The following is a 13,561-nucleotide window of genomic DNA, read 5'->3' as shown; positions in this document are numbered from 1 at the left end:
GAAAGTTTTCACGATGAAGTTTCACAACTCTCAACACAAATTGCTTCTGCTCTTCATTCTTGGTCAGAGTGTCATGGAAAGTTTGGATGAGAGCAACACCTCGCTCAGCAGAGTCATTGATAACCTTCATGCTGCGTATCTCCTTCTCAAGCTCTTGGTATGAGTTGTCTGTGTTCCAGAGGTGTGGCTCCTTTTCCAGAAAACTCAGTGATACTTCTTTGTCAGACTCTGAGATGACAACACCAAATAATTCAAGAGATCGACTTGTGATGTACGTGTCCACTGAGTCAGAAAGCCTGAAGGCTTTAGCATCTATCCCATGAAGATTGTTTGGCTTTGGAGCCCGCTTGAAGTTCTTCACCATATTTGCCTTTGTCTCATCATCCACGCGGCTATCAAAAAGAGCTAATGCAGCAAGGTGTTTTGACAAATACCAGAGGTGTCTAGTGAATGCTTTGACAGCAGTTTCACAGACAACCATATCTGGGTAAGAATCAAGGGTTGAAAGAAGAAGCAAATCATTGAGAGGTGCCTTTGTGGGTAGCGGTGCCTCATGCCAGAATCTCGCATACACAAGTGCAACAAAAAGAGCAATCTGTGTGATTCCCTTCAATTCACGTGATGTTAGCTTTATTTGGTCTTTGAAGAGAACCATCTTGAGAGCATACGTATATGGCTTTCATCATCCAGCGGGCATTGTGCATAGCTCCTGGGGCATGGAATTTTACATCTCTGGTCTCACATCCACTCAGAAATGTATGGCATAGTCTTAGAAGTTCTTCATAGTCATCACGTGGGTGTTGTTCTTCGAGTGCAGCTGCATAAAAATGTATCATATTCTGACGTTCAACAAGGTTATCGGAAAATATTTTATCTTCTCGTACTTGGAACCTCTTCTTGTCAATTAAAGGCCACTGTTTCTGAAACCTCTTGAACAGTCTGATCTCAGGCCTGCTAGTGGGTCCTATGACTTTAGTTGTAACATCAGAGAGCATTACTTCAAACATGATGACGACATGCAATCCAGACAAGCTTAACATCCAAAGCTGCTTCAATGAGGGTTCATGCTCCGTTTCTCAGCCCTGTTGTGGATGCAGTGGTGTCAAACACTATGCCTTTCACCAACTGTTTGACATTCCACTCCTCAAGAAGTTGTATGCATGCATTTGCTTGTGCTACACCAGTGCCTCGGGGAATTTTTGGGACTCCAAGCAACTTCTCGGTATTCATATCAGTTACAAGTATCACTACCTGATCAACAGATTCTTTGTGATTGCCAGTATAATCAGGGAGCAGTTTCCCATCCCAGTGTAGTAGGAGTGGGCTATTACATGAGAAATTTGCCTTTTCTTCAGTGGCCATTATTTCCCTTCCACGAATTCGAGCATGACGAATTCCACTGCATGACAGAGAAATGTCTTCAATGGTATGACCAAGAGATTGTGCAAAAGCACTGGCCACAAACATAGCACGCCGATCTGAGAGATTTACTCTGTCCAGAGTTGCCACTATTGCTGGAGTGATCACCTTGATGGGAGCCTTTTTCGCCTGTTTGGCAGAAGATGGACTTTGGAGTTTGAATTCATTGTCCCCTGAATCTTAGCTTTCAATCTCAGACTCATCATTATCATCAACCACAGCCGATGTTGATGGAACCGATTGCATTGCTGTTAGAGTCTCAGCAGCATGTTTCTTCTTGCTTTTATCTTCATTCTCAAGCCTGATACGCTTTCTGTTCTCCTTCACTGCCGGAGTGTTGTCCACAGATCCCATACGTGAACTTGAGGGATCCTCACGCTGCATGATAAGGAATGCTTTGTCTTCTTCATTCGTCATTTTCTCAAGTGCATCATTTGGTGAGATATCGAAGAGGGATTGAAGATCATCATTGAACATCTGCTCCTTCACTCTATAGTTTTCGAATGTCTTGGTTCTATTTTTCTTTACCAGTTTGTAGGCATCATACAACTTCAAAAGTTGGCGCTCACAGGAATCTATTCTCTGCACTGGAATTCGTGCTTTCTCCCAGTATGCACACACAGCTTGTACACTAAGTTTGGCACTTTCACGAACTGTATGGTGTTCTTGTATGTGATGGTACACCATTTTCTGCAATGTGTGTCCTTTGGTTGGTAGTCCCCTACATATTGCTGCGGCTTTGAGATTGGCATATTGAAGGCAATAAAGGTTAAAGGTTTGCCCCCCATAGTTAGTCACACGAGCAACATATAGGCCCATTTGTAGTATAGTTATGTCTTAGTATGTGTAAGAATAGGCCATTTCCCCTCTTAGTACCTGTGTTGTGTAAAGACAAGAGAGTAGGCCCCATTCATTTTACTCCCACCTCCAATTCTACCTCTATGGGCGTAATCCATCCCATGCCCCATTTGCCTGCCACTAGTCGAGTAACACGAGGTAGGCCTAAAAAGGTGGGGGCGGCGTTGAGGTCGGGAGCAGCAAAGGCGATGACGGTAAGAGCCACCAGCCAATTGGAGCTCTAGCGGCATGGCGTGAGAGGGCGTGGTGAAGCGCGTCTGATGAGTTCCAGAAGGTTCGCAGGGCGTGCCTATATAACCCGCTGCGCAAAGCCCTCAGAAGGACTTGTTGGGAGAGAACTTGGTCGAAGGACTGGCAGAGGATAAGCGCATTGCAAAGGACTTGCAGAGGGGGAGCTTGATAAGAGGACTCGCGTGCACACGGCAGTGGCAAAAGGACCTGCTCATAAAGGATTTGTTTGAGGACTTGCGCAGAGAGAGAGAAGAAGAGGCGTTGAACCGTACAATTACGCGGGCACAGCCAGACACGCCGGTAATGCATATAGCGCATTTCCAGCCACGTGAGTAAGCGCGGCTATAGCCGCAAGTGAATAACCGCCAGCCGCACCAAAGTCCGCTCCCTACCATTCGCCCCGTGATAACCCGCTCCATTCAGACGACACGCGGCGAGCTCCTGCTTTCACCTACTTCCATCTCCAAGGGACGTGCCGGGGGCCGGAGAGAGCTGCATGGGAGCCATCCCTGGATGTGCTGGTGAACATCAACCTGCCCATCAGCAATCCCCGTGTGAGTGTGTGTGAGACGGGCCCGTTTGTCCACGGGTATTAAGAATATGACTGTATAAGCTGCTCTGTGTCTCTTCATCCTGTACTGTACATACGTGTGATAGTAATTAAACCATTTGTTCTTCCTTTCTATCCAATTCAATCACCTTTGTGATTTCTCCATTGACTAAGCGTGGTACGAATCAGATCGCTCCAATCGGGTGTAGTAATTAATAATAGCGCGGGTCACGTGTACGCAATCCACTCGGCGTATCATCATCACACGTGGTTCGTGCGGGGCTTATTTCCTCACTTCCAGGGCAGCGTTAGTACTTAGGTAACAGCGAATTTGGTCCTGAAACCCTATTTAGCGCTGTCCGGAAGGGACGTAATAGGTCCCGGGTCGTGCCAGGTCAGTCAAGACAAGGGGACTAATCCCCCCTTGGTAAGGGGAGAAGGCCGGCGGCAGATCCACAACAATATTATTTCCTTTTCAGACTTGCCCAGCAACCAAACTGTGGAAGAGCTGCGAGTTTCTGCCATCTGAAAAAAACAGGATAAATTAAAAATGTTATTTTTTGAGCAAGCTCTAAATAAGTTCCAATTGACCTCATATTTGGTTCATATGATCTTTATAAACATAGGAACAAGGGCAGCCTTGTGGAGCATGGATTTTAATTGTATTAAATATGACATATATATATATATAGTGTATATATAATTATATAGATATATATATATTGTTACAGACACGACTTTGATGTTATGGTGGGCCGAGCGGAATGGCCGCCGTGTCCGCACAAGTTACCCGATTATACTCGAACCTTGGCCGAGCCGCGCTACGCTAGATCAATGAAGGAAAAGGACACAACGGCTGGGATTAAAATGACACGACACCAGGGATACGGTTCTCAAGACCTCCGGAGGAGGTTATAATATGGCGGAAGGTTAGATTACAGGAATGAGAGGGACAGCATAGAAAGATAGGCACTTAGACACACTTATCTTATTCCCGACAGACCACAGATAAACAGGACAAAACTGACTCACACGGGGATTGATGGCAAGGAAAGCGGGCAGTCGATGGCTCAAGGTGCACTCTTGGCTCAAGGACAGAATCGACCCGCTCCGGTCCAGAGATGCGGGAGGTCTCACTCAGCGCTCGAAGGTGACTTTCTTTCTCCAAGCTGGGGGCGCATCTGACGTCACGTCCGGTAAGTCGCTGCGTATATCCGGCGGGGAGTGACACGCCCTCGGCTAGTTAGCTCCGCCCCAGATGGAATCGGTCCGCCCTTCTTATTGGGTGCGGGGGGGTTACCGGCTCCGCCCCTGACGAGGAGCTGACAGCCGGCCCCTTCGTGGTAACCCCGTGGAGCGCATGGGCAATGGCGGCTAACCACGCCGCAGTGAGGACGCACACTCCCCGCGCCGCGCCGCCCCCAATCTCCTCTGTTGTTGTAGTTGTAGTTGTTGTTGTAGTTGTTGTTGTTGTTGTTGTAGTTGTTGTTTCATGGGGAAGATGGGAGGAGGTAAGGGGAGGTCCTAAACTCACTACTGGTGCCATACAATCACATTCTGGTGCAACGAAGAGTCAGAATTAATGGAAACGAGTCCTTAACTGACATAGACTAAGAATAACTAGCAAGATGTCCGAAAGTTGTCTACGTGAGATGCGGTGGACCTGGGCACGACATTTAATGGGGGAAAAAGGGGAAGGTCGGTTCTACAGAGTGTTATTTACAGGCAATGGGACTAGGGAATGGGGGATTGGGGATAGTTGGGGAGTATTGGGGAAATAGGGGAATATTTACAAGCGGATATGGAGGCCAAATGCCATATCCGCAACATTGCACCCTTCTCTACCCTCGGGGCGTCCCGACCCGATAAATTTTTACCTATTTTAGTGTGGCACTCAGATGTAGTTCCCTCTACTATTAACTCTACCCTGAGTGCGACAGTTTTACAGATATTCACAAATGAGTAAATATGTCCCCCTGCGACGTTGCACCCTTCTCCTCACAGAAACACGCCCACAGGATAACCGAATCGCGGAAAGAATTCGCAAACTAAACATACAGCCGGTAGGGAGCATTATTTACAAGACTACGCTGATATTTACACTACGATCCAGGACCTGTTTTTGGAGGAACACATGCAGATGTTATGCATAGAGAGAGCACGCATGCCAGCATCGATACACCAACCCACGAGTGCTCTGTGGCCTTACGGCCTTTAATAATGTGCAGAGCACCCCTTCCCTAGCACCAAAAGCACCACCCCATCACACAGTCAGCACCATCCGGTGCACCAATAAAGTGTCTATAAATCACGGTGTGGTGTCGCAGCCGGCCGATGGTCTGCCGCTGGTCTTGCCTTCATGTGGTGCACTTGGCCTTCTGCTTCCTTCAAAAATAAAGAAAGGCACCAACCGCGTCCATTTCTGTATTGTGGCCTTCAGTGGTGTCAACTATTAGTGGTTCACCTGTATGGCATAGGTGCCACGTTGACCCATAGGTCCATCCACGGGTGGTGCTTGGCCGCAAAAGAACTGCGGTCCATTGTGGGTGGCCACCAACATTGCGGTCCATATGGTGTATCGATCCAGGCAGCAAGCAGCGAAAGTGCAGGCCCACAACTGCGGAGCCAGCACCTCTCTCTCCTCTCTCTCTGCCCCAAAGCCAGATCCTCGGAGGTGGGAGACAAAAGAAGCAGACAAGTGAGTAAGGTGGTAAGGGCGCAAAAGTGCACGCAATGTAAGGTAATGCACACTGGGGGCACATGGGAACCAGGTGAGACAGGTACGTTCCTACCGTACGCCCCCCCCCCCCCAACCAGGTAACCTACATGGCCCCTCCCTTACCCCTTACTGTATCCACAAAACACAACACTACCCATAAACATCTACTTTACAAATCAACAAACGTCCCTACTGTCTTCCCCGTTCCTCCCATAAACCAAATTCGTCTTCTCTCCCTCCTAACCAATCAAATTTGCCATTTTCAACTCTCATCAAAATTTGCCATCTCCAACTGAACATCATAATTTGCTATCACCAATTCATCATCAGTCCCTCCTAGGGAGGGAGAGATGGAATCACCCCAATGTCTCATCCACGTCGTGATGCGTCTCACAAATCCTCACAGCAATTCTCACTTCCTGCAACACAAACAAAGAAAACACAGGTGTGGAGTCATCATCATCACCACAGGTAAGTGGCTGCGTATGGTGCGACAGGTTCATCAATCCTAACTATTTCCTAAATGACTTTAACAACTTTACATTACCCGGGGTCTTTCCCTGCCAATCCATTGGCCAACTTACACTATGGGTTCTAAAAACCAATTCCCATTGACCAACTTGTGGTGCTTTTCAATTTGGGGTCTCACTCCCCCGATTCATCTCCCGGTGCCCTCGCACAATTTCTGGGCTGTGGCGTGTACCTCTCCCAGCGGGTCTACCCACCTGCACACCTCCACCACTGTAGTTGCCACCCGAGCTTACCTAGCTCCTCACCCTAACCTAACTACCTGGGGAAGGCCCTCTGGCGCTCTCCCCACTCGGTGCCCTCTCTGGCACTGGGCTGCCCGATCCACACCCGGGATCCTCAGGCACCCACTCACAACTACCGGCTCCCAGAGCCCACCTGCGGCCTCACCTGGCCGACATCCTCACAGTGGTGGAGTGCCCAACCAACTACACACACTAACAGGCTACACGCCCAGCCATTTCCACAACACTAATGCACCCATCCACAACACCATTCTGCAACCGCACCACAAATGCCAATATCCAACCACAATTTACCTATTCCCTCTACCTAACACTTACACTACCCGCCCCGGGTACTCGTGAAAGGGGTCCACTCTTCCCCCATCCACACCTTCGCACCATGCACACCACTCCGTACCACTTACTCCAACTCTCTCCACACACCTGTACCTGCACACCTGTGCTCTCACACCTGGTGCCACCTGCACCCTTCTCTCCCCAAGCGCATTCGCGCTGATCCACAACACTCATTACTCACACACTGTTCCACACACCTGTCCAGTTGCACACCTGTGCAATCACACCTGTTCCATCCTCACACAGCATCATCTCATCTAACTACTCCCCTCTGAAACTTGCGCTTCCCAGTCGTCCCTTTAAACTATTGCGCTCCCTCGTCATTATCATCCATACTAATCTACCTGCGTCCCCACTACAGGTATCAGTCACTAACTAAACTTAACGTTACCTAATGTCATCTTCGCTAGATCCCTATCAATATAACCTAACCCACCCGGGCTAGTTTTCACTGCCATACACCCCATAATCTATTGCTCCTTTGCCCCACCATGGGCAGGGCGGTAGGGATGCCAGCCTTACCCACCGGGCCCATCGCTCACTACCAATTTTGCACATCAAATTTCAACAAATCAAAAATTTGCCAATCACTGCCCATCATCTGCCAATCACTACTGCCAATCCCTTGCCAATCATCAAATTTTGTTTTTCTCTAATTTTGGGTCCAAAACACTAACCTCATCACCCAGTCTACTCACTAATGCCTCTCGGTGCGCCAATTTCTGTCCAAAGCCCGGCTTCGTAAAGCCAAGCCATGAATGCGGGTTGTTTGGTGCCAGCGGCTGGATACGTCCGGCACTCGGTGCAGGGACGGGGGCTTACCCGGGCCGAGATCCCACGCACCATCTCGGCGTGGAGCCATCCAATGTCCCGATCTCGACCTGCCGGACTGCCTCAACAAAAAGTGGTCGCCATGACGACCCTTCCTATCCAGCCGCCCGCTCCGCCTAGTGGAGCACGGACGCGGCCGTTCCAAGCGAGGCCCGGCACGCACCGAGGGCCCGATTCGGCTAAAAGTCGACCTAACCTCTAACCCGGTTACCTTCGATGCCTCACCTGCATGCTTACACCCCGCAGCCCGTTCTTTGCTCACACATCCAGCCGTCTCCATGCTCCTCGTCGTACCTTTCCTTACACACCCAGGTACTCTCATTCCACTCACAGCCTTGGTCACACACCTGACCACCGAACACTTTGGCACACATTCATCGTTCACACACCTCACCAACACACCTCTTCGCGCCCCCTCCTCAGTCACCTCCTCTGTGACAATCACAGGTGTGCTCTCACTCGCACACCCAACCACGTGCCTCACTACCAACTCCAGCGTGCATTCCCACTCACGCTCTACCATTCCAAGTGTGCTTCCTTTCTCACCTGTCACAACCAACTCACGTTCCGTGTCACTCTTACTACTCTCACCTCCACTCTTGACAGCGCACTCACCCTTACTCTCGACAGCGCACTCTTTCCTCATGCACCTGTCCGTTACACACCTTTCTCACGCACACTCTTGCGCACACTCTCCCGTCACACCCTCTGTAACACTCACCACAGGCGTGCATTCTTCCTTGCCTTTGACAGCGCACTCTTTCCCCATGCACCTGTCCGTCACACACCTTTCTCGCGCACACTCTTGCGCACACTCTCCCGTCACACCCTCTGTAACACTTACCACACCGCGCTTCCATGTGCTCCCTCGCACACGCGCTACGACCGACTCACTCTCGCCAGCACCCTCACTCCTTGGCACGCACTTTTTCCTCACACACCCCAGAGTCGGACTTTCTCGCACACCTCCTTTTTCGCACACCAGACCTGTCGCACACTTCACAAATGGCCTCTCACGAACACCCGGGTCCATCTCGACCCCCAACCTCATTAAATCCCCTGGCGCATCATACGCACGACCATATTGGTCACCACTTACACCGGGTCCTCTTCCTCTTCGCTTCTCCTCCATCACCTGCGAATCCCTCATCCGGTTAATGAGCACATCATCACGATCCAAACACAGACTTTGGACCAATTCTTTTATCTCCTCTTTTATCTCTATCTTATCCCCTCTCCGTCGCTTCTTAATTTCGCTCACCCCTTCTTCCACTTCTTCTAATTTCTGCTTCACCTCTTTTATTCCCCGGTACGTCTCCTCAAGCTCGTCCTCCAAGGCTACCTTGACCGTTTCCATGTGCGTCCTCACCTGCCGGTCCTTCGTCTCCATTACCTCTATCACCTCGTCCAACCTCGTTGTCAGTCCCTCACGTACCATCTGACATTGCCTCTTTGTCGTTATCAAGTCGTTTTTAATTTCTTTTTGTGTCGCCTTTAACCCTCCGAGTACTGCAGTGTTCCTTTGAACCTGCTCCACTAACTTCGTTTGTCCCTCTGTCAGCTGTTCCACCTCCTGCGTCAGGTCCTCTATGCCCCCTTGTAACTTTACAGTCCCCTTTCTCACCTCCTTCTCCATGTGCTCCTCACAGTGCCTCACCTCCTCGCGCACTCCTCCGACCTCCTCACTCACCCCCTCTTCTGATCTCCTCTCCCATCACTTGCATCTCCTGCCCAGATGCCACCCTCATCTGCTCCATTTCCTCCCTGTGAGCATCCAGTTTGGTTTCTACCCCCATTCTGACCCCCTCTATCTGCTGCCCCATTTGTTTAACTTCCCTTTCCGCTTGGTCCCTCATGTCCCTCAATTTGCCTTCCATCCTGTTTTCTAACCCCTCTAACCCCTTTTGCATCCCTTCCATTTGATTCTCTTGAGCGGCCATTCTGTTTTCTACCCCCTCTAACCCCTTTTGCATCCCTTCCATTTGATTCTCTTGAGCGGCCATTCTGTTTTCTACCCCCATTAACCCATTTTTCACCTCTTTTATCCCGTTGTCTAACCCCTCACCGGTACCCCTCGCTTCGTCCCTCATTACCCCCATTTGGTTTCCCATTACCCCCAATTGCTCACTCTGCAGTTTGAGGGACGCCTGCATTTGCGCCATAAATTGCTCCATGAGGGCCTGCATGTCAATCGGCTGCATGTTAAAGCCCGTTGATACAGCGGGCTCGGCTACCGCGCGCTCTTGCGAGGCGCCATTTTGCGCTCCCGCAACGTCGGGCGCAACGACGCTATTTTGTGCGTCTGCTACCCTCGCTGCTTCGCTCTCCTCACGTCCCTCAATTTGGTCCTGGACCGACCCTGCCTCACTCTCCTCTACCGGACCCCAGCCGACTTGGTCTGCCATAGCGCGACTTTCAAAATTCGGGTTTTTATATTTTGTAAAACACAATCAAATTTCGCTGTTATAATTTCGAGCGCGTAAAACGCGCTCCGGATCGAATTCTACTTCCCAACACCAAAATGTTACCCTAATGGTACACTTGGTGTTCCAAAATTTGGGCTAAATGAATTTAGTCCCAGGTCCGAATCCGACACTCCTGACACCAATTGTTACAGACACGACTTTGATGTTATGGTGGGCCGAGCGGAATGGCCGCCGTGTCCGCACAAGTTACCCGATTATACTCGAACCTTGGCCGAGCCGCGCTACGCTAGATCAATGAAGGAAAAGGACACAACGGCTGGGATTAAAATGACACGACACCAGGGATACGGTTCTCAAGACCTCCGGAGGAGGTTATAATATGGCGGAAGGTTAGATTACAGGAATGAGAGGGACAGCATAGAAAGATAGGCACTTAGACACACTTATCTTATTCCCGACAGACCACAGATAAACAGGACAAAACTGACTCACACGGGGATTGATGGCAAGGAAAGCGGGCAGTCGATGGCTCAAGGTGCACTCTTGGCTCAAGGACAGAATCGACCCGCTCCGGTCCAGAGATGCGGGAGGTCTCACTCCAGCGCTCGAAGGTGACTTTCTTTCTCCAAGCTGGGGGCGCATCTGACGTCACGTCCGGTAAGTCGCTGCGTATATCCGGCGGGGAGTGACACGCCCTCGGCTAGTTAGCTCCGCCCCAGATGGAATCGGTCCGCCCTTCTTATTGGGTGCGGGGGGGTTACCGGCTCCGCCCCTGACGAGGAGCTGACAGCCGGCCCCTTCGTGGTAACCCCGTGGAGCGCATGGGCAATGGCGGCTAACCACGCCGCAGTGAGGACGCACACTCCCCGCGCCGCGCCGCCCCCCAATCTCCTCTGTTGTTGTAGTTGTAGTTGTTGTTGTTGTTGTAGTTGTTGTTGTTGTTGTTGTTGTTGTAGTTGTTGTTTCATGGGGAAGATGGGAGGAGGTAAGGGGAGGTCCTAAACTCACTACTGGTGCCATACAATCACATTCTGGTGCAACGAAGAGTCAGAATTAATGGAAACGAGTCCTTAACTGACATAGACTAAGAATAACTAGCAAGATGTCCGAAAGTTGTCTACGTGAGATGCGGTGGACCTGGGCACGACATTTAATGGGGGAAAAAGGGGAAGGTCGGTTCTACAGAGTGTTATTTACAAGGCAATGGGACTAGGGAATGGGGGATTGGGGATAGTTGGGGAGTATTGGGGAAATAGGGGGAATATTTACAAGCGGATATGGAGGCCAAATGCCATATCCGCAACAATATATATATATATATATATATATATATATATATATATATATATATATATATATATATATATATTATATATATATATATATATTGTTTGGTTCCAGGGCCACAAGATAAATTATACCTGCACTAGATTTTTGCATCTATTGGTAAAGGAGAAGTTTCCATTCTCGTGTGTGTGTGTGTGTGTGTGTATGTTATATCCACTGCTGTGTTTGTATTAATGGCAGATTAAAAGTGCCCGTGAGCAGAATCGAATCAGTATAAACACATACAGCGCATGCACAAAAGCCTCGTTTAGCATTCATAACATTCATTTTGAAAGTCACATATTGACACTCAATGACACTTGGTGAACCACGACACATGAATTGGGTGAGAGAAAAGTTTGTGGACGTTAGTTGTTACCCTGCGCTCACAAAGCAAAAAGCGGAGTTAATCAATCTGTTTCTTACATACGTATATGTAATATGTATGCACGTACATATGCCGTACGTGCTGCATTTTTAAAATTCAGATTTTTCAACCGTTGGTGCAATTGGCACACAATTTGACCAAAGTATGCATCTATTCATGTCGAATTTTTTTTAGTGATAATGACCTTTTTAGAGAGACGTCATAGGTCATGCGGTATGGGTGCCACCTTGTTTAAATTCATTTCATAATTTTGTTGGCAATCATTGGTGTGATTGACACAAATTTTTGACCAGAGTATGCGTCTACTTGTGTATAATTTTTTGTAATGATAATTATGACATCATAGGTCACATGGTATGGGCACCATCTTGGAAAAATCAAAAAACTTTGCACCTATATATCTCCAAAAACCGCTCCATGGAAAAAATTTAAACGTGGCTCTTTTTGAAGAAATCTGCATGGGGAATAAGTGCTGTTAACGATGACATAATTAGTGCTTCATTATGACATCATAATTCGACAAGTACAACGCTTAGTCCGTTCATTTTGAAATTTATTGAGCATGATCTACGCAACAACTACATTGGGGAATATAAATTTATGACGTCATCGGTCACGTGGTCTGGCAGCCATATTGGATGAAGGAAAACCATTAAAAGAAACAGAAGGGTTGGCTCACACCAAATCTACTGTGCAGGGTAAGTATTCTATGAATACCATCTAGCTTATTATTGAAATTTATTTTTCCATTATTCCGAAAGAACCAAAGGACAGAGTGTAAAGCTTTACAGACAGGCTGAGGGTAAAATGAGAACAGGCAGACAAAAATGCAGACACAAGGCGAAGGAATAGTTGAGGGTGATGATGGACGCGCTCTTTAAAAAAAACTGGAGGGGGTTGACTCATTGGTATTCCCATCTAACCCCTTGGCTTGTGATGTGGGAAAGCCAGGTTCAAATGCTATATGTTTCAAATCCATCTGTCCACATCCATGTACTGCATGTAAAAGTACGCACTTTGATGGCCACTAGTGTCTTTGTCCCGCGTGCGACTTGCCACAAAGCCACTTGGCACATAGCATGGATTATGGCTTGTCCAGGTTAAGGTGATATGCTAGTTGTGATTATGGATGATGATTTGAATGACTTGTTACTCAGACTAAGCACCATTAGTGTCCACATTACAGCCAAAGGACTGGAACTCGTTGTGGAGCTGCAGCTTGAATACAAGGGCCTTCTTGCCTGCTTTCCACACATTCTGCAGAACACAAGGTGAGCTTCGTGCAAGACACACTACTTTCTAATCAAGATTAGGATAGAACACAAAAACGACTGCAGTTAAAGGGTTGCACCAGTCTTGTAGGGTGGAGGTTTAATAAAACATCCTCCGGAAGGCGGTTCCATGAACGGGAGAAGTAAGGACAAATAAATGTTAAGGAGGGTGTCAAGTCAGCTGAACTTTGGTAGTTTAACCAGGAGGGGGTTACTGGAATGACACTTACATTTTGGAGGAACTAGGAGGGTTGGAAGGCTGGGAGAGAGAGAGAGAGAAAGAGAGAGAAAGAGAGAGAAAGAGAGAGAAAGAGAGAGAAAGAGAGAGAAAGAGAGAGAAAGAGAGAGAAAGAGAGAGAAAGAGGAGAGAAAGAGAGAGAGAGAGAAAGAGAGAGAAAGAGAGAGAGAAAGAGAGAGAAAGAGAGAGAAAGAG

General features: G+C 48.5%; 1 protein-coding gene across 2 annotated transcripts in view; it reads left to right on the top strand.

Moving 5' to 3' along the window:
- The window catches only part of LOC137423565 (sorting nexin-9), a 95,033-nt gene extending 81,792 nt beyond the window's left edge, over positions 1 to 13,241 (top strand). The window contains exon 15 of one of the 2 annotated variants that reach the window (XM_068110857.2): positions 13,044 to 13,241. In XM_068110857.2, the coding sequence (XP_067966958.2) occupies positions 13,044 to 13,160 (117 nt within the window). In that variant the 3' untranslated portion in view covers positions 13,161 to 13,241. Of the gene's footprint in view, positions 1 to 2,976; positions 3,100 to 13,043 lie in introns of those variants that run through there. The other variant, XM_078774039.1, reaches the window with a different exon arrangement.
- Positions 13,242 to 13,561: the final 320 nt, after the last annotated feature.

The sequence above is a fragment of the Myxine glutinosa genome, chromosome 3 (assembly GCF_964187855.1).
Source record: "Myxine glutinosa chromosome 3, kmMyxGlut1.1, whole genome shotgun sequence".
Classification (NCBI taxonomy): domain Eukaryota; kingdom Metazoa; phylum Chordata; class Myxini; order Myxiniformes; family Myxinidae; genus Myxine; species Myxine glutinosa.
This window is presented reverse-complemented; position numbering and strand designations above follow the sequence as displayed.